The 21,854-nt window shown below is 38.3% G+C and overlaps 2 protein-coding genes across 3 annotated transcripts; both read right to left on the reverse strand.

Annotated features, from left to right (window-relative positions):
- Positions 1-243: 243 nt before the first annotated feature.
- Positions 244-3,630, reverse strand: LOC117495762 (sterile alpha motif domain-containing protein 9-like). Its single transcript, XM_034147261.1, has one exon. The coding sequence runs from the start codon at positions 3,529-3,531 to the stop codon at positions 1,510-1,512; it is 2,022 nt and encodes a 673-aa protein (XP_034003152.1). The 5' UTR covers positions 3,532-3,630; the 3' UTR covers positions 244-1,509.
- An 869-nt stretch (positions 3,631-4,499) lies between these two features.
- LOC117495761 (sterile alpha motif domain-containing protein 9) lies at positions 4,500-16,722 on the reverse strand. Of its 2 annotated transcripts, XM_034147260.1 has the most exons (5): positions 16,703-16,722; positions 16,539-16,595; positions 9,237-9,970; positions 8,853-9,126; positions 4,500-8,125 (listed from the first exon to the last, which is right to left on the reverse strand). In XM_034147260.1, the coding sequence occupies exons 3-5, from the start codon at positions 9,960-9,962 to the stop codon at positions 4,512-4,514; spliced, it is 4,614 nt and encodes a 1,537-aa protein (XP_034003151.1). In that variant the 5' UTR covers positions 9,963-9,970; positions 16,539-16,595; positions 16,703-16,722; the 3' UTR covers positions 4,500-4,511. The 2 variants fall into 2 exon arrangements, with proteins under 2 accessions (XP_034003151.1, XP_034003150.1); XM_034147259.1 differs by lacking the exon at positions 16,703-16,722 and having other exon boundaries at positions 16,539-16,684.
- Between the last annotated feature and the right edge of the window lie 5,132 nt (positions 16,723-21,854).

Here is a 21,854-nt window from a genome sequence, read left to right on the forward strand (position 1 = left end):
TCAGCACTAACTTTTATACGTTCTGCCTTGGCTCCAAAAACCATTTCCTCAGTTTTATCTTTGTTTAATTGGAGAAAGTTCTGACACATCCAGTCATTGATTTGTTCAATGCACTTGCTCAGTGTTTGAATTGGAATAGTCTCCTGGTGAAATTTAAATGAATTCTTAATGGCCTTAGATATGTAAAGTATATTTTAGAACTTGATCACAGCCCACAGTAATAAACTGTTGACAGGGTTACAATTAAGTCAGGGTTACAATTATTTAATTCTACAAAAAACAATTAAACAGATACACAAGATATGATTGTTTGTAATGCAACGTTTATGATTGTATACATTTCAGTGGCATGTCCAGTTTTTTGACTAGGGTGGCTCTGACTAATGGCACAATGTAAATATGCACAGACACGTCAAATAAAACGTATTTATCATTTTTCTCAACTACTCATGTGTTCTTACTGACTTTACAGTATATTACATTCAGAATCATTTTTATAATTTTGACCTCAAAGTTAATATACCAATCACAAACCAATTGAGTGGCACCAATATAAATCCTTGATACTTTAAGCCTCCATAAAGAAAGATGTCCTCCAAAATGTGACTGGATACAAAAGAAAGCAAATTCAATGACAACATTTTAAATGAAAAAAACAAGTGGATCAGATTGTGCCTCACTACAAATATACATTAAAACAATTAAATATGAACTCTGTTCAAGCAAATAGGTAGACCTACCAATCACTACAAATCCAAGAGGCAACACAAATGTAAAATAAATTACAACACAACACAATACACAACAGAAATAATTCAAAGTATAAATTACAAAAGAAAATGAAAAACATTGCCTATGGAAACAAAATAATGTTTTAACAACATTGTGACAAACTACAAATCCACTACACAACTGTTGGTGGGTTTCACACCTGTAATGGTTCTGATCAAACTGAACAGTCTGAACAAGATAGGTGGGAAAGGGCACTGTAGCTAGAGCTGCAGGGCCAGGCATTTAACTCTGCATTTCAACAGACACTTTGCCACAACTTTAAAAGACTTAAAATATATAAAAAACTCATTATAAATTACATAACAAATGTTTAAAAAAATGTAATGACATTATCTTAATGTGACATAAAAAGCCTTTTGACTGTGAAATCTGTCTCTGACACATTTAATGATAACTAGTAAGAGTAAAGATAAGACTTTAAAATATGAAATGACGTAAAATGAAGATAAAATAAAATAAGTAATAAAAAAAGATATGCATAAGCCATTAGAGCAACAGGATTACTTTTTTAAAATGAAATATGCATGAGCTACAGGATTGGCACGTGTACCTTCAATCTGTCTTATTTATAATTTGCTCATGTGCTTTTATGAGGTGTGTTTGGAATCCATCACAGTGATTCAGTGGCTGTCACGCCCATATTTCAAACCTAACAATTGTCTTGGCACTTTTGCTGCACTTGTGCAATTTGCACTTTGTTATTTACAGTCCCTTACCCTAGTTTTCATACTGAATGTCATAAGCAAGGGGTCCATCAATAGCAAAGCCAAGGTAGAAAGAAACCTTTTCTGTGCTGCAACCACTTCTTGTACCAGCAATGAGAGCTGGACGCACAGGGATTTTCAGTTTTCTGTAAATGGCGAACACCTCTCCTTGCTCAATGGTTCCAACGACTCGATGAAGACGTTTGATAATCGCCTGTGTTTTAAATATATTTCCATTTCGCCAAAGTTGTGGCAAGGTGTCACGTCGCATTTTTTTAAAATTCTCATCTAGTTGAGGTTTGGAAACAAGCCTACTGAGTCCCTCTTCTTTCCCTAAGTAGAGGTGGGCAACTGTGCTCCTCTTTCGAAGCAATGAGAACCTCTTGCAGGATGATCTTCGAATTGCTTTCACATATCTCACGATTTCTTGGTTTTCCTGAGTAGAACTTGGCCAGAACAGCAGCAAAGCCAGATAGTATGGGTCTGGGAAGGGATACCCAGATCCTACATCTGTCAGAGTTTTCAAAAGCAGATCAGAAAGGTGGTTGAGTGTCTTTACATGCTTAGATTTTGGTTTCAAAAGGTAAAGAACTATCTTCGACATAATGTAATTGATAGTTTCCTTTGTCTGTTGTTTTTTATTGAAGAATTGCTGTTTTTGTTGCAAGAATGCATAGCATGCTGTGATCTCCTCAATCTCTTCGGCAGGCTTGTCCAGATGCTGAAGAATCCCTGTGAATGTATCTGCATGTTTCACTTCAAGAATCAATCTTCGTTCTTCAATATTTCTTTTCAAATTGAGATTAGGATTGCTTAGTCGTTCTTTTTGCATTTCATCAGTTGCAGTGCAAAAAAGATTTACAAAGTCTTTAAAAAACCCACTGACGGTCCAACGATTCTTTGAATCAAATTCGGAGTTGTTTCCTTTAATACATGTGAAGTAAAAGCTAAGATGATCAAATGTGTCTTTAACTTCAGTTTTCAAACCAAGGAGAAACTGCTCATGTTCTTTGATGATCTCCACATATCTGTTGTTGATGTCATTGTCATCCTTATGCACGCTGGTGATTGGGATTACTTTTTGCAGGTAACTCTGGAAGTACTTCTTCTTCATTGGATCTCTTTCCTCAAAGAACGGCAATCTGCATAATATCTCAGAGACTATGAAGGCAATTTCCAGCACACCCACATAGCCGTTAACATTATATGACTTTCTGGGAAAGTCACCCGACTCATCAGCAGCAGCTTTATCCTCAGGGTCATTCTCTGTGTTTGCCAGCTCTTGAGCGCTTTTAAACGCTCTGATGGCATTCTCCGCTTTTTTTACGTTTGTGTTTAAGTCTTCTGGATTGTGTGATGTTTCCTGCTTTTCTCTGTTGTTGTTAGATTTTAAAAGACTTTTGTGAACCTGCCCAATTGTGTCGAATGTGTATGAGTTTTCATTGATGTTCTTGGCCTTTTCTGCCCATTTCAGAGCCTCTGGGAAGTCAGATTCCTTGATGTACAAATATCTTGCCAAGGCCTGAGGAATATATGCACTTGTTTCAAACCTGGATGATGCTTTCACAAATATTTCTTGGACAGTTTGTCTTCCTTGCTGACTGTGGACTTTGTCTATGAGAGATGAAAATCGTCCTCTCTCATCTTTGTTGCGCTGCCTTTCAATCACCATTTGATGAATTGACAATCTGTGTTTGGCAACTCCAACACTGAAGAAGAGATCACAGTGAAGAACCTCCATAGTAATATCGCTCACTTTTAAAGAGAAGCTTCTCTCTAACTCTTCCAGACAGGCAGATGCAATGGCCGGATGAAGGATAGGGATTGCTTTATATCCTCCCCAGTCTTCAACCTTGTGTACAATGAGAAAGTTGGAATATGGCTTCATTCTGTCCAGTACACTGTCTTCTCTCCAATGCATCATTTTCATTCCCAAAAATTCTTCAGCAAGAGAGAGAGATATTTCGGATTCTGCAACATAGGTATTCAGTAATGCTAAGAAAGTAAACACAACACAATACACAACAGAAATCATTCAAAGTACAAATTACAAAAGAAAATGAAAAACATTGCCTATGGAAACAAAATAATGTTTTAACAACATTGTGACAAACTACAAATCCACTACACAACTGTTGGTGGGTTTCACACCTGTAATGGTTCTGATCAAACTGAACAGTCTGAACAAGATAGGTGGGAAAGGGCACTGTAGCTAGAGCTGCAGGGCCAGGCATTTAACTCTGCATTTCAACAGACACTTTGCCACAACTTTAACAGACTTAAAATATATAATAAACTCATTATAAATTACATAACAAATGTTTAAAAAAAATGTAATGACATTATCTTAATGTGACATAAAAATCCTTTTGACTGTGAAATCTGTCTCTGCCACATTTAATGATAACTAGTAAGAGTAAAGATAAGACTTTAAAATATGAAATGACGTAAAATGAAGATAAAATAAAATAAGTAATAAAAAAAAGATATGCATAAGCTATTAGAGCAACAGGATTACTTTTTTACATTGCAAACTGTCTCACCGGTTGCACCAGTTCTCTTTATGGGGTGTATTTAAAATTCCAGCAAAGTGAATCACTGTCTGTCACTTTTTTTCATGCTGTAAAATGTATGCATCAGTGCTTGTGTTGCACTTGTTTGTACAAAATTAAATACGCTTAAGAGAGAGTAGGAATTAAGATGAGACAGTTTGCCACACCTGAAACAAGCAACAACAAAAACAAATAATAAAAACTCATCATAAAATAGACAACACATGTTTTTAAAAGCTTAAATGTCACAAAGTGAATACAAAATCAAATATGCATGGGCGACAGGATTGGCACGTCTTCAATCTGTCTTGTTTATAATTAGCTCATGTGCTTTTATGAGGTGTGTTTGGAATCCATCACAGTGATTCACTGGCTGTCACGCCTATATTTCAAACCTAAAAATTGTCTTTGCACTTTTGCTGCACTTGTGCAATTTGCACTTTGTTATTTACAGTCCCTTACCCTAGTTTTCATACTGAATGTCATAAGCAAGGGGTCCATCAATAGCAAAGCCAAGGTAGAAAGAAACCTTTTCTGTGCTGCAACCACTTCTTGTACCAGCAATGAGAGCTGGACGCACAGGGATTTTCAGTTTTCTGTAATTGGCGAACACCTCTCCTTGCTCGATGGTTCCAACGACTCGATGAAGACGTTTGATAATCGCCTGTGTTTTAAATATATTTCCATTTCGCCAAAGTTGTGCCAAGGTGTCACGTCGCATGTCTTTAAAATTCTCATCTAGTTGAGGTTTGGAAACAAGCCTACTGAGTCCCTCTTCTTTCCCTAAGTAGAGGTGGGCAACTGTGCTCCTATTTCGAAGCAATGAGAACCTCTTGCAGGATGATCTTCGAATTGCTTTCACATATGTCACGATTTCTTGGTTTTCCTGAGTAGAACTTGGCCAGAACAGCAGCAAAGCCAGATAGTATGGGTCTGGGAAGGGATACCCAAGTCCTACATCTGTCAGAGTTTTCAAAAGCAGATCAGAGAGGTGGTTGAGTCTCTTTACATGCTTAGATGTTGGTTTCAAAAGGTAAAGAACTATCTTCGACATAATGTAATTGATAGTTTCCTTTGTCTGTTGTTTTTTATTGAAAAACTGCTGTTTTTGTTGCAAGAATTCATAGCATGCTGTGATCTCCTCAATCTCTTCGGCAGTCTTGTCCAGATGCTGAAGAATCCCTGTGAATGTATCTGCATGTTTTGCTTCAAGAATCAATCTTCGTTCTTCAATATTTATTTTCAAATTGAGATTAGGATTGCTTAGTCGTTCTTTTCGCATTTCATCAGTTGCAGTGCAAAAAAGATTTACAAAGTCTTTAAAAAACCCACTGACGGTCCAACGATTCTTTGAAACAACTTCGGAATTGTTTGCTTTAATATATGTGAAGTAACAGTCAAGAAGATCAAATGTGTCTTTAACTTCAGTTTTCAAACCAAGGAGAAACTGCTCATGTTCTTTGATGATCTCCACATATCTGTTGTTGATGTCATTGTCATCCTTATGCACGCTGGTGATTGGGATTCGTTTTTGCAGGTAACTCTGGAAGTACTTCTTCTTCATTGGATCTCTTTCCTCAAAGAACGGCAATCTGCATAATATCTCAAAGATTATGAAGGCAATTTCCAGCACACCCACATAGCCGTTAACATTATATGACTTTCTGGGAAAGTCATCCGACTCATCAGCAGCAGCTTTATCCTCAGGGTCCTTCTCTGTGTTTGCCAGCTCTTGAGCGCTTTGAAACGCTCTGATGGCATTCTGCGCTATTTTTATGTTTGTGTTTAAGTCTTCTGGATTGTGTGATGTTTCCTGCTTTTCTCTGTTGTTGTTAGATTTTAATTGTTTTTTGTGAATCTGCCCAATTGTGTCGAATGTGTATGGGTTTTCTTTGATGTTCTTGGCCTTTTCTGCCCATTTCAGAGCCTCTGGGAAGTCACATTCGTTGATGTACAAATATCTTGCCAGGGCCTGAGGAATAGATGCACTTGTTTCAAACCTGGATGATGCTTTCACAAATATTTCTTGGACAGTTTGCCTTCCTTCCTGACTGTGGACCTTGTCTATGAGAGATGAAAATAGTCCTCTCTCATCTTTGCTGCGCTGCCTTTCAATCACCATTTGTTGAATTGACAATTTGTGTTTGGCAACTCCAACACTGAAGAAGAGATCACAGTGAAGAACCTCCATAGTAATATCGCTCACTTTTAAAGAGAAGCTTCTCTCTAACTCTTCCAGACAGGCAGATGCAATGGCCGGATGAAGGATTCGGATTGCTTTATATCCTCCCCAGTCTTCAACCTTGTGTACAATGAGAAAGTTGGAATATGGCTTCATTCTGTCCAGTACACTGTCTTCTCTCCAATGTATCATTTTCATTCCCAAAAATTCTTCAGCAAGAGAGAGAGATATTTCGGATTCTGCAACATAGGTATTCAGTAATGCTAAGAAGGCAAACATTCGGGCCTCCTTTTGGCTGATATCAAAGTTCTCCAGTGTGTTATGAGCAATGCCATCAATATATTTCTTATCAAAATTACTTTTCATGATCATGAAGCTGTAAAAGTTTTCAGGTTTTTCATGAGTTTCTTTGAGCTCTTTGAGTTTCTTTTCAAAGTCCTTCTGCTCTTCTTGTGTCAATGAAGACGTTATATGTTGACTTTCTGTTGGAATGTGCTTTTTGAATTGCTCTTTTGGGCTATGGCAACGAACACAGTTAAGGATAATGACTTTACAGTTTGGTTCATCATCCAAATTAATGTTCAAACTAACTTCTTTACGTATGCAGCTCACAAGGTCGTTATGATTTTCGGTTCCTGTTGAATCATCCACTAACAGCAATACTGGAGATGGTTTCTCACTTTCAAGTTTCATGAGTCTTTTGACTTGAATGGCTACTTCTGTCTTTGGTACTGTGTTGTCTTTCAGCACAGCGCATCTTAACTCATGACGGAGATCCCACATCACATGCATTGCTAAGGTGGTACCTCCACAGCCCGGTTGGTGAAACAGATTGAGCAGAACACACATGTCCTGTGAATCTCTCAAGTTATGCCTGATCATCTTCTTTACATTGGCATACTTGTCCCGCTTGATAAATGGCTTATCTTTGTTTTTGTCACAGAAGTAAAAGTTCCACCATTTTACTTTGCCTCCTCTGAAGAATTCCTCCTCAACGTTCTTTCTAAAATCTTGGAACTCTTCACTGTTTTCATCATAGGTATTTTCACACTGATTCAGACACAAAATATCCAGAGCAGTAATGAAATCTTCATCCTTCTGTTTCAAGGCAATGGCACTGGAACCAGAAGAGGGAAGTAACCTTCCAGATGACTGATTGAATGGCCCCAGTGCCATTATAGTACCATTGATTTCACTTAAGGTTAGTTCATTTATTGATAGACATTCAATGTCGAAATCACACTTTTCCTGTATCAGCTCCCTCCATTTCTGGTATGTGCTCTGAGATTCACAAATATTGATGATGCTTTCCTCCTTGATGTGTTTTATGAATGATTTGTAGATGTCAACGATTGGGTCTTTCTCAGTGACCACAGGTGAAAGAAGGAGAAATATGATGAGACTTCTTCCATGGTGAAAAACTTCGTGGTTGCAGATGAATGATACTAACTGTTCTACGTCTCTGCAAGATTTCCTCAGCCAGTTCTTATAGTCTAACTCCTTGTTCAAGTCACTGTCAAGGTCATGTCTGCCATTGCAGAAGATCCAGCTTGTCTGCTTGCAGAGGTTAAGGTCCTTTATCACTGAGTCAGTCTTTCCTTGATATTGTGATGGAGTATGCAGATTGGCTAACCTTGACTCTCTGTAGGAATGACAGAGTCCCCCAGGAGCAACAGAGTTGGGGTCAAAGTCTAGCACACAAAATAGTTTCAGCTTAGTCAGAAACTGGAGATACTGCACTTGTTCTGGACTGCTCTTGTTCACAATAACAACAAATCTGTCATATTGGTCTAGTGAGTTACCACCACAAGTTAACAAATTCTTCAGTTTCTCCCCCTGGTTAGCTTCTTTCTTCAAAATGTATTTTGAAGGAAGACTCTGCTGCTTCAGTTGACCTGTATGAACAGTATAATACATCTGTTATTCAATATAGAAACAAAACACGCCTAAGAAACCAAGCATTTTCATTGTTATCAAATCCTAAAAAACAAACAATGTGTCAGTCCGCCTCTGAATACTCTTGGCTTTTTCTCAAAAAATGTAAATCCTAAAACAATTGACTCATACAGTAACTAGTTGAATTGTATAGAAAGCGTCAGTCATTTAAAAAAAATGTTAGTCACTGTAGTTCTTCTTACAAAAATGTATCAAGAAGGATGACATTTTTCAGCCATGGATTGATCTGAATTTGGTGCTCTCGTGACTTTTTGTGAAAGCATGACAGTGTATGTGTTCATTTTAATGAAGGAGCATGTCACCAAGTGCAAGAGTGGGTAATCGTCGTGCTCCACGGTTTGTACATTTGTTTATCAGCTTTTTTGTAAAAAAAGGCTTGCATTTTGTTATATCCATCTATCTGACTGCCCTTGGATCCAACTTCCTTCCAAACCCTGACACAACCAGTATATCAGGCATTTAATACAAAGGTAACTCAGTATTGGTTCACTGTTTTGGGAATTTGTAGAAAGTAGTAATGTGTGAGTCAGTATGTGCTAGGTAGTATTAAATAGGATTTAAATCATTACAAAATAATGCAAATCAGCAAGAAACTAACTCCAAGAAGTTATCTAAAGGTCAAGCTACTTCACTATTTGAAAACCTTTTTTACATTGGTTGTCTTACCAGTTTTCTTCTCCAGATCACAAGCAAGTGGGCACTGATGGATGTTGAGTAGAATGTCTCTTGTGACTTGTACAGCCTCATAGGTTCCATAGTGGTCAGTCATTATCTTGGCAGTGTCCTTAGTGTCCTTTCCCTCTAGTGTACCTAAAGGAATTTGATTTGTGGATTTAGTGAATTCGTGGAAATGAAATTCTTTCAGGTCATCTTTGGAAAGGTTGTCTAGAATTTTCTTTATTTCCAAAGTGATGTTTTGTTTGTCTTCTTGGACTGTGGTCTGCAGGAAGAAAAAGTAGATATTAAGTGTACATTTAGAAATGTAATTAGAGCCTATATTAGTGAAAACCTTTAATATACTATGACTTATAAAACTGCAAAACACTTTACCCCAATCATTTCTTTTTTCCTTTCCCCCAAGTCTTTTTGGTTTGTCTGCTGAATTCCGTCCTTCTCTGAAGCTTTATTGAATTGCTGCTGAATATTTTCAGATTTATCTTCAGCCACATCGTCGGTTTCTGATTCAATTTTGTTTTGTGTTTCTGGTTGATTGGTTGTTATGGCCTGAGGTAGACTCAGTTCAGGTTGAGTGAGGTTTGGCTTTTCTGTAAGATCTGTGATGTCAGAGATAGGTTGCAGTTGCGGTTCTGGTTTGTTGTTCAACTTGTGTAGTTCTGCCAGAATCTTTACAGCAGGACCACTTTTAACTTTCAAGTCCAGAAAATCCTGCTTCTTGAAGCAAACCAGGCAATCTCCAGTCACATCTTCCTCTCGAAGCTGTGCTGCATATTTGTCATATACCTTCACATGCTGTAGTAACCACTGGGTCACTTGCTGCTTAGTCCAATTTTCCACATACGCTGGGAACTGTGACTCATGTCGTGATCCTTTCTTGAGACTTTCTAGATAAGATGTGATCTTGACAGCAGGACCATGTTTTATTCCCAAGTCCAATATGTCTGTCTTTCCAAAATCATCCAAACTTGATCCCGAGACCTCCTCTTCAAAGAATTTGTCTGCAAGAGTCTCATGAACTTTGACCTCTGTCATCAGCCACAGGTGGACGTCTTGCTCTGTCCATTTTTCAAGGAGTTGAGGTGAGGGCCTTGTTGTCATTTTGACCACTAAAAATGGTAGTAAAAGATTCAAATAATTAACGAAGAGATACCTAAGAGAAATTAATGCTATAACAACATAACAAAGACACATATTTAAAACATTTCTTTATAGAAATCATGATTCTATGTGTACCTGATCACTATGATTTCTACTGATACATGATGATGATTTTAAATCAGTTTTAGGAATATTCAAAAATCAGAAGTTCAAAAGTTTTGTCAAAAGAAATGTTGATGCTTTTAATTAAAAAAAAAGATTTCACTAAAATGTACAACTCAAATGAACAAATTGCACACACCGACACACGCTTACCAATCGACGAGACCCGGTTGATTTCCGGGACTCCTGTTTGTCTGTGCTGCAGCATATCTGTGCCGCTGGTAGCTTATATATCTTTTAATATTGTTAAACTATTGACCAACCAATCACACGTTAATAGAATCTTTATTAAGCACTCATAACTCTCTTTTTCTCTTAACGACTTTGAGCTTTGCTAACGGTAGCTACAGTACTGTAGCTTGCTAGCTAGAGATGGCTCTCCTCCCTCACTCTGATGCTCTCTCCTGCTCTGTGTGCCTCATGTTTGGTAACAACCCTGCTTCCTTCACCGCTAACGGTACATGTGTTAAATGTAGTTTATTTGCAAGGTTGCAGGCTGGAATTGTAGCGATAGAAGCCCGGCTCTGCATTTTAAAAAGTCAGTTGTTAGCTACAGTCAGCAAGCCCCCGGTAGCCTGGGCGGGCCAACAAGAGATAGCTCCCGCTCCTGCTGTCAACTCCAGAGCAGCTGGGAGACTGTCCAAAAAAAAGATGGCTCTTACAGTCTAACAGGCTTCTCAGCGCCTCCTTTTGGGCAGTCATCCTCTCAAAGTCCAATCCCAATATTGACTGTCTGCCCCTTGACCACACAAAGTAATCTATTCAAAAGTAAACATGATAAACAAAAAAAACATAATAAAAAATGAGTACCATCTCTACAACAGTGCAAAACAACAGGAACATTAATTGTGGACTCTTACACATAAGATCTCAAGCAGCTAAAGCACTATTGGTAAATTATTTATTTTGATCAGATAATCAGATTGATTTATGTTATCTCACTGAAACTTGGCTCAGACCCAAAGAATATGTCAGCATAAATGAAGCCACTCCTCCCAGTTCTTATCAAGTTTAGTACTTAAAACTGATAAGTAATAAGTCATTATTGAAGGTGACTTTAATATTCATGTTGACGATTATAACAATAGCCTTAATACTGCTTTACTTCTTTATTATATTAAATTGGTCAAAATGTACATGAACTAACCCACGGGCATCACCACACCAGTGGCGTAGCCACCATAGGGCCAGGGCGGGCCCAGGCCCACCCAGTTTACTCATTGGCCCACCCTGAGAAAGCTTCGGTGTAATTTTTAAATTTTTAAATTATTATTATACATTTTTTTATTCACCCATTGAGAATATCCAAGCATTCAAAGTGAAATTCAAGTGAACAAATATCGAGTTGAATTACTGTTGTATGTGTTTTATCCTCTGAACGGAACTCATTTCCGGTAAAAACTGGTTGAGGTGGTATGAAGATTTTCCCTGGGTGGAATACAGCGCAAATAGGCACACGCTTTTCTGTCAAATGTGCAGACATGTCCCCAGCCCAGGAGCTGAAGGTGCATTTACGAGGGATGAATATGTAGACTGGAAGCACCTGTGTAACTCGTTGGAGAGACATAAAAAAAGCGACCACTGCAAGTCCATGAGCAGGTTTGAATGCTACAACCTATTGTTGCTGTTACCTAGTGCAATAAAAGAGTTACCTAACGATTGTAAATAACCCAATTTGTGTTCTGTGAAACTGAAAAGGATATTACATTGTTTTTGTTGCTTTCGTTGCAGTTGTATGCAGGGGTTAAGTTGGGATTTGATATGTGGGGGGGCTCTGTGTGGAGGTGCGAGAGGGGGGCGGAGGGATATAGGCCTACACTGTGGCCCTAAAGCAACTGCTCCATTATCTGTATCAAATGCACACATTGATGCCACCAAATGTCACAATAAAAATAGAAAGTACTACAAATAAACTGGAATTCATTTACATCTTAAATTATTAATATATATACACAAAAAAAGGTTTACAAATAACCAACCTTCAAATTGTTTTTTTAAATCAACACTGCTCTGCACACTTGCTAAAGAACATTTGTGTGGAAATCTCAATTCATTTGTAGGGCTGCGTGAGTATGGCCAAAAGTATGGGAGTAAATCTCACTGTAAACTATTTAATCATCACCAAATTCTGTGTTATTATGATCGATCATAACTCAGCTTTATGCAGACATACATTTAGCATGGTGTACAGGGCCGGTTTTTGGCATAGGCGACATAGGCGGTCGCCTAGGGCGCCAGATCTGGGGGGGCGCTGCGCTGGCAGCTCTGGGAGGGGAAAAAACTTTTTGGACTGTTTGCGCTCATCCTAATTTTCAGCCTTGATGTAACAACATTCATCATTAAGTCAATGTAACACCCACTGTAAGTGATGAAAGTGGGGGGTGTTGGCTTATCAGGCATCCGCAGCTCACAGCCAAAGTGGGCGTGGGAGCGAGCAAGAGAGATAAAAGCAATTTATGTAAACAAATATTTCCAAGGCACTCCTTTATAATTATTGGGATGAACAGGTTTGAAATCATTTCAATGTATACTACAGGACAGTAAACCAAAAATATCGTTTAAAACTTGAGAGATAAAAAAATATGCATAAACAAATATTAACTAGGTAAAATAAGATATGATGAACAACACAAATAAAATAAGTTACATTTATTTGTTATTGGCTATGGTAGGTTATTGGTTACAGTGTTTCTCCTAGGATGGAGTCATAGCAGCGGTGCTAAGGCACGTGGGCCCAGCATAATGTGAGCGTGGAGCATGTGGAACTTTTTTGTGTGTGCACGTGCGAAGTGCGCCCCGCCAATTTGTTTCTATGTGTCTGCCAGCACAAGAAAGGCTCTTGAGGTCTAGTACCAGGGCCGGTTCTAGCCAATTTTATATAAAGAATAAATGAAAAATCTCTACAAAAGACAAATACACTACAAAAACAGAAACTTATTGACATAGGTAATATACGTCAAAATGGCTTCAAATGTATTCGGTATTGTATGAACATGTTTGAATTGGGGGGTGGACGTCACATCCTCTAGGGGGGTCCGGGGGTATGCCCCCCCGGGAAGATTTTTTTGAACATTTTAAAGTAAAATGCTTCAATCTGGTGCACTTTGAGCACACAATTACTAGAGACCTGATCTAGGAGGTACAACTCTAAAACACACATATGAAAAAGATCGGTTTACATTTTAATAATCAAATAAGTATATGAACATAACCAATAACCCATAGCCAATAACAAATAAATGTAACTTATTTTATTTTTGTTGTTCATTCATATCTTATTTTACCTAGTTAACATTTATTTATGCATATCTTTGTATCTCTCCAACTTTAAACGATATTTTTGGTTTACTGTCCTATAGTATACATTGAAATGATTTCAAAAAATTAAATAATACATTATTCCGAGTGTGCTTGCTTTTCTCTTTGAAAGTCATCACATAACGGCATTGTAATACACGTTTCGGCTGAATTAAATATTACATATCTGCCGTAGTTAACTCTATGTATAGAGCCCTGATGACAAGACTTCTAGACAAACAGGAACTGCCGCCAAAACTGAAAACTTGACGTGGATCTTAAATATATAAGCAATTAAACAACATCTTACATTTCTTTTCACACAATACGTCTCCTTGCAGTATCAACACTAATTCGACTGACTTTTATATTTGATCCAATTGGTAGATAGGCTGTATTTACGCCATAACGGTGCACAGCTGATAGAAAGGGACACCTACTGGTTAAAGCACGTTATTGCATTTTATAATTGTATTATTAGATATTAATAGGATCCCTATAAAGTATATTCTTTACTCGTCGTTATTCTCTACTAATAGTTAATTAAAGACTGTATATAATGACTATTTTGCACATCCCTTTCAAGATTTCAAGATTTTCTAAGGTTTATTGACATTAAAGACTGTATATAATGACTATTTTGCACATCCCTTTCAAGATTTCAAGATTTTCTAAGGTTTATTGACATATCATATTATACACAACTACGGTGTAGTTATGCAATGAATGAAAAACTTGGGTCACAGGTTCCTCAACAGTGCATTACAAGACATCTATCAATATGTGTGTATACCTCCACCATTAAACTGTCATATTCTGCACATTTCTTATACTATCTACATACATCTTATAAGAGTAATACATATGTATAATATCAGTTAAAATAAGTGCTTCAACATAGTTAACATTGCTGGAGGTATAAACACATATTGATAGATGCCTTGTAATGCACTGTTGAGGAACCTGCAACCCAAGTTTTTCATTCATTGCATAACTACACCGTAGTTGTGTATAATATGATTGATATGTCAATAAACATATCTTGAAAGGGATGTGCAAAATAGTCATTATATACAGTCTTTAATTAACTATTAGTAGAGAATACATGTAATGATCCACGTCACGTTTTCACTTTTGGCGGCAGTTCTTCCTGTTTTCAGATAATAAACACCATTTCCCAACGTGCATTGCGGCCAAACCGTCCAATCACTGAGCTGAGGATCTTGCATACGTCTGTTTCCGGTGTTTATGACGATGTTATGTGAGATGTGAGATGTGAGACTGGGTTGGAGAATTGCACAAGGGAAAATAACGTATCTATGCCGCGGATTTTGTTAAACTAATACGTTTGCGCTGTGGACCAACACTATAAATTGACGGGGAAGGGGGTAGCAATAAAGATAACACCATTAAACAGTTACACAACATAACAGACATAATATCGATAGCAGCGTCCCTAGCAACCACCTTGGTAACAATGAAAACGTTGTATTTACACAATTTCCTGAAGTATTCTTCGTAATAACTAGCAAACTAAAGATCATGTACATCCACTGCACACATAATCTGAAATAACAACTCATATTTCTCGCATCAAATGACATCGAAACGCATTTTAATGGCCAAACTAACCTTAAAATAGGCATTTTCTACCGAGAATAAAACGAAGGTCGGCCATGTTTTTTTATTTCTGCGGAGAGAAAGTTAAAGATCACGTGACATAGACGCCAGCCATTGGAAATGAATGGTGAAAAAAAACGTAGGGATCCTACAATTTCAGAGGCGTTTTTGTAGAAATACTACGTCCCAAGTTGTGGACCAACGTAGTTATTACACGTTTAGATGTGAGACTGGGTTGCTCTCTCTCTCACACAGACACATCAAGAGAAGAGAGAGAGGGCGATCAAGAGAAGAGAGAGAGGGTGATAGAAGAGTGAGAGGGTGATCAAGAGAAGAGAGAGAGGGTGATCAAGAGGAGAGAGAGAGGGTGATCAAGAGAAGAGAGGGTGATCAAGAGAAGAGAGAGAGGGCGATCAAGAGGAGAGAGAGAGGGTGATCAAGAGAAGAGGAGAGAGAGGGTGATCAAGAGAAGAGAGAGAGGGCGATCAAGAGAAGAGAGAGAGGGTGATAGAAGAGTGAGAGGGTGATAGAAGAGTGAGAGGGTGATCAAGAGAAGAGAGAGAGGGCGATCAAGAGGAGAGAGAGAGGGCGATCAAGAGAAGAGAGAGGGCGAGCAAGAGAAGAGAGAGAGAAGAGAGAGAGGGCGATCAAGAGAAGAGAGAGAGGGTGATAGAAGAGTGAGAGGGTGATCAAGAGAAGAGAGAGAGGGCGATGAAGAGAAGAGAGAGAGGGCGATCAAGAGGAGAGAGAGAGGGCGATCAAGAGAAGAGAGAGGGCGATCAAGAGAAGAGAGAGAGGGCGAGCAAGACACATGGAACATGGAAGTCATTGCAATGCATTTGAGCTGTAACAATTTGATTCAAATCATTTCACTTTTCTGCATTTCTCTGCTAAGTTCAGCAACACACTTACTTGGTTTTTGTAGCTAAAAGCAGCTACCATTCAGCTAATAAAATATTCAGCTTTTTCTGCATTTTCAGCTAAATTCAGCCACAAATGTTCACAGTTTACAGCATTCGCTCGCATTTTCTGCAGGAAATGCATTTTCTAGTTTACACTACATTGATGGAGTTGGACCTCTTTAGATTTATTTACCTTCTCCATGCACCTGGGAAGTAGGTTAAGTTGTGCCAGAAATGTCCATTGTTCTTGTTGGCCAGCAACCATTCCTTACAACAGGGTGTGGTTCAAATGATGCATTTGCATTTTTGTAGTCACAAACCGCCATGTACATGTTTCCTGTCACACACTCTGTTCTGTCGTGTTCCCCTCTGCTACATTTCCCTGATTTATACATTCAGTAACTTCCAAAATCTTTTGACAGAGAACTTATATCAAGCAGGCATTGCTGATATTATATATAAATGCTTACAACATTAGCTGAAACATCTAATTATAATACAACATTGTTGATTCAGAAGAACTTATTGGGTACACTTTACAAACAAAAAGCCCTCTCGCAAAACGCACATTTGTGCAGCCAGTGATTTTTCTCACCTTTTAAGGTCCTTTTAACGGCTCATCTGACCAGAGTTTGGCTGCTAGCCTTCTTTCCTGGAACATAAGAGGTTTCATGTAATTCTGAACAGAAATGTAACAGCACTTCTGTTTCCTGGAAATACCAGTGAAATGAATACTGCACTGCGCACTAAATGTCCTACCTCTTGCGCTGTCTTCACCCGAGTAATCGACAACTCCTTTGTCTGAATGTTCAGCCCTTCCATGTGACATCACTTCCTGTTAACCCTTGTGTTATGTTCACATTTCGCACCCTTTGGTAATGTTCGTGTCAAATTGACCCGGGACATATTTCAGGGTTTAAAAAAAATACAGAACTAAATTCAACATGCACAATTCCTTATATATATTGTCTTTAACTCATTCCCCAACAATATAAATGAAATATATGATTAGTTTTTGAAAATACTCTTTGCTAGATCAAATTTAACAATGGAAGTGTCCATCGTTTTTTGTGTTAAAAATGTAATTTATGTTAAAAAAAATACACTGTAATAAAAACTAAGTTTACATTTTGCTCATGCTTTTCTAGGACAAATGTAAATGAAACATTTTTTCATTAATGTTTATTATTTTTAATCTGTCATATACTAATCAAAGCCCTGAAGGAAATAAAGCAATTTAACAGCAATTGAAACACAAGAACCATACATCCAAAAGTATTTGGATGTGAAATATATAGAGATGACGAAACATCCATATAAATGACATAGAACAGATATAAACACAAAGCAAATTCAAACAATTAACAGTCACTATTCATAAAATACAGTATATCCGAAAAATATATTGATGAAGTGACGCTGCAGAACATCATGTGAGTCAATGGGCAAGTCCGTTTAGGAAACACATGATGTTCAGAACTTCTTCGTGTGTATAGCACAGATGTACTTGTTGCAGTTGCTGCATGTAGTCTGTGTCTTGGAGTCTTCCAGCAGCTGGCTGTGGGGGTCTTCTTGCGGCTGGCTGTGGGGGTCCTTCAGCGGCTGACTGTGGGGGTCTTCCAGCAGCTGGCTCTGAGTCAAGTTCATCTTCCAATTCGCTGTCAAATTCTGAGTTTACCTCCACATTATCCTTATCTTCAGAAATGTCTTCCTGTTCCACTTCACCGTGTTCTTCTAATGCATTCCACTCACTCTCATCCATTAGCTCCAAGGCTCTCTGAGCAGAATATCTTTTGGCCATTTTGCTGGTAGATAATTGTAGTTCTGCACTATACACTGTAATGTGAGGTTATGTCTCTGTTTAGTCCCTCCTCCGGCGTGCAGGTGCGAGGGGGACAGTGCGAGAAAATGTAAAATGTTTATACATTTCTGGAAGATCTAAAATGTTTATAATGTTCTAGGATAGTTTTGTGTACACACTACAAAGGGTAAAGATCAAGGAAAAACAGGGTCAAACAGCTTCTCTATGCATACCATTTTGTGTGTGTGTGTGTGTGTGTGTGTGTGTGTGTGTGTGTGTGTGTGTGTGTGTGTGTGTGTGTGTGTGTGTGTGTGTGTGTGTGTGTGTGTGTGTGTGTGTGTGTGTGTGTGTGTGTCTTTAGTTTGTGTGTTTCTGTGTGTTTTTCTCTGTCTGTCTGTCCTGGTATTGTATCTGGGTCAGATTGACCCGAACCTCTTATGAAGGACATAAATGCGGTTGGGCATTTTTTCATAAGTGGAAAAAATAAAAACAATTCCACGTCCTTCACAATAAATAAGCCCCGGCCATTGGGTTTCAGGTTGAACGAAAATATCCTTATATTTTATTTTATTCATTGAAAATGGAAATCGGGTCAATTTGACCCGAACACCACACAAGGGTTAAAGCAGGTTTCAAGTTCAGACAAGAACAAACTTGCCTACGCCTTCTTTTAATGTCCTTTATTTTATAGAATATAAAGATTGATCAGGCATAGAAAGCATTAAAACTGAGAACATGACTGCCACAGATTAAATCAAACTCATAAAAGAAATAAAACAATACAAGCTGAAGTGTCTGGTAAGCATCAGGAATGACTTCAAAGCAGTTATTTGTAGTCAAGTAGAAAGTCATCGCTCTCACTGAAACTTGGCTCAGAGTCAGACCCAAAGAATATGTCAGCATAAATTAAGCTACTCCTCCCAGTTCTTATCAAGTTTAGTCATTAAAACTGATAAGTAATAAGTCATTATTGAAGGTGACTTTAATATTCATGTTGACGATTATAACAATAGCCTTAATACTGCTTTACTTCTTTATTATATTAAATTGGTCAAAATGTACATGAACTAACCCACGGGCATCACCACAACCTCGACCTTGCTCTTCTATTCCTATATCATTCAGTAGTATTGACTTCATGGTGGTCCTGTCTGACATCCACATAACTACTTCTTTGGCAGCACCCGGAAGATTGTTGACATCCACCTGGATCCAGCTTCATTTTCTTTTTATGTATAGACGTATTATCTTTTCTAACATTTGGACTGTCTAAGTTGTAAATGTATTATCTTTCTAGATGTCTACACACAACACCGACTGCACGTATGTCCGTCCTGGGAGAGGGATCCTCCTCTGTTGCTCTCCCAGAGGTTTCTTCCATTTTTACCCTGTTTATTGTGGGGATTCTTTTAAAGTTTGTCCTAGTACAATGCAAGGGTATTTTCTAGGGCTGTCAGTCGATTAAAATATTTAATCGCGATTAATCGCATGATTGTCCATAGTTAATCGCGATTAATCGCAAATTAATCGCACATTTTTTATCTGTTCTAAATGTACCTTAGAGGGATATTTTTCAAGTTTTTAATACTCTTATCAACATATGAGTGTACAACTATGCTTTATATGTTTGTTTATTATCATTTGAACAATGACAAATATTCTCATGAATATTAAACACAACAACCTCTGAACATTACAAATATTCGCCTCAATTCAACCTAGAACCTCTCTCATACAATACTGTGTGTGTGTGTGTGTGTGTGTGTGTGTGTGTGTGTGTGTGTGTGTGTATGTGTGTGTGTGTGTGTGTGTGTGTGTGTGTGTGTGTGTGTGTGTGTGTGTGTGTGTGTGTGTGTGTGTGTGTGAATGTGGAGGATCGTTGGAGCTATGTGCAGCTCAAGGCATATATGCAGGTGTGCACATAACTTTTTGAGTGAGTTACTCAGATGAGTACCAGGAGACAGCGTTTGGTACTCACCCCACATGAAGCGTGGTGTTAATAAGTGCAGTCTTCCTCACTGTCCTCCTCAGTGTCTCCTTCACTGTCCTCTATTTACACTTCTTGCATGCTAGATGATGAAGATGATGAAGATGCACCTCCCTGTCTCTTTGTAAGCCTCCAATTTGCTTTCTCCAAAACTTGTTGCCAAAACTGTGAAGTCCTTGCATTTCCTGAGGCCAAGTTGAAGGATCAAATACTAAGAAATTATCACATGACTTGAAGTCATATCTGATTTCAGAGGTGGGAAGTAACAAAGTACACTTATTCAAGTACTGTACTTAGGTACAATTTAAGATACTTGTAGTTTACTTGAGTATTTCTATTTTATGCTACTTTGTACTTCTACTCCACTACAGTTCAGAGGTAAATCATGTACTTTTCTTCCACTACATTTATTTAATACCTTTAGTTACTTTACAGATGTGGATGAATGATGTGAAAATATAATCAAGTGTTAAATCAGACTTTAGTTCCACCTGGAGTAAATCCACAAGCTACCCTGCAGTATACAAAGTCATTCAAACTAATTTTTAAACACTTTAATGATCAATAATTATAAAACATATCATATACATTATTATGAAATGGACCAATCTGCAAAATGACTACTTTTACTGTCGCTACTTTAACTAGATTTTGATGATAATACTTTTCTAATTTTACTTGAGTAACACTTCTTCCACCTCTGTCTGATTTCAAACTCTTCCATTAACAGCCTGAGTAAGTTTGCAGCTGTGTGTTTTACTCCACTTTGTTGTAAATAAAACTGCAGCAGCTTGACCACAGAGCGTGAACGTTGTGATCAGCTGATTTTGCGCAGTTCTCCAGTGTGTGCGCGGGGCACAGAATGTGCACAGGGGAGTCTCCCACCGCAGCCAGTTGACGTAGTTTTGGTACAATTCTGTTGTACACACCGACGTTAACAGCAGCTCCGTCTGTGCACACGGCGACCAACTCTGTCGTCCAGTGATCTAAGCCTCTGCCTCCTGTGAAGCTTCACAGGTCCGTCGGTTATGTCCTGCGCGGCACGGCCAGCACCCAGTTCAATCAGTCATAGAAAGTCTGAAGATTTTAGCAGGGAGCGAAACGGCAAAGTGGCTGCTTAATGTCTTTGTTTTTTTTGGACATGTCTAATAATTTACTCCACTGAGTATTGACAAGAAACATGTGTAGGCGAAATATGTGTTTTGTTTTGATGACCTATCAGGTACGCAAAGGCGCGTTGTGACCAAGCGGCAAACTCTGGGGAAGAGCCGGTGTAGGTACCATATGTGTTCGGCCTACCAGATGTGTTCGGGGTCCGTTACGCTTACCAATGACGTCACGCATTGGCTGTACGGTAACCCAAGAGGACATTTTACACGGTCAAATACCGAATGTATTGAAACTCCAGACTCAACGTAAGAGCTTGAGCCTCTTCGGGGGGTGCTAACACTTAACCATAAACGTTATCGTTTACTTTCTCCGTCTTTATATGTAGATATTACTTTTCTCCGTTAATCTCTGTCACGTTGTTTCCAAAGCAACAACAACTTCCTGTCAACTGCGCTAACTCTCCTTCAAAATAAAAGCATGTCCATAAATAGGACATGCCAAATTACACTTAACACATAGCCTATACAACTGCAACGAATGTAACAAACACAATGCGATATCCTTTTCAATTTCAAAGAACACAAATTGGGTTACATTAACAAATAACTATAAAACAATAATACTGTAGAATAACAAAATGAATGCCGTGAATACACTGAAATACACGTGTTGAAGTGGTTCGCTGCTGATTACTACGATTCCGTACAGCCAATCACAATGGGTGACGTCATTGGTAAGCGACGGACCCCGAACACATATGGTAGGGCGAACCAAGCCCCCAGGAAGTGCGCCGGACTCAGATGAAAATATTCGTGCTGGCCAAACGGCGGTACTACACTTCCTTTTGGTTGCCAGGCCCGGAAACACTTTTTCCCATTGACTTACATGGGGAAAGAGTGGTCTGTAAATCGTTGGATAATTTTTTTTAAACTAAATAAACTACCCAGTATGAACACTTGTATAGCCCTTATTAAAAACATTCGTTCCTGAAGTTGTAAAAATGTGCTAATAAC

Source organism: Trematomus bernacchii, unplaced genomic scaffold (assembly GCF_902827165.1).
Source record: "Trematomus bernacchii unplaced genomic scaffold, fTreBer1.1, whole genome shotgun sequence".
NCBI classification, from domain to species: Eukaryota; Metazoa; Chordata; class Actinopteri; order Perciformes; family Nototheniidae; genus Trematomus; species Trematomus bernacchii.

What these genes read in the sequence shown, in the direction of transcription:
- LOC117495762 (XM_034147261.1), bottom strand. Translation starts at nt 3,531, where the DNA reads ATGATTTCTGTTGTGTATTGTGTTGTGTTTACTTTCTTAGCATTACTG.
- LOC117495761 (XM_034147260.1), bottom strand. Translation starts at nt 9,962, where the DNA reads ATGACAACAAGGCCCTCACCTCAACTCCTTGAAAAATGGACAGAGCAA. An exon ending in GGAAAAAAGAAATGATTGGG is followed by an intron (nt 9,127 to 9,236) that starts GTAAAGTGTTTT and finishes TTCTTCCTGCAG; the next exon opens with ACCACAGTCCAAGAAGACAA. An exon ending in TGATCTGGAGAAGAAAACTG is followed by an intron (nt 8,126 to 8,852) that starts GTAAGACAACCA and finishes CTGTTCATACAG; the next exon opens with GTCAACTGAAGCAGCAGAGT.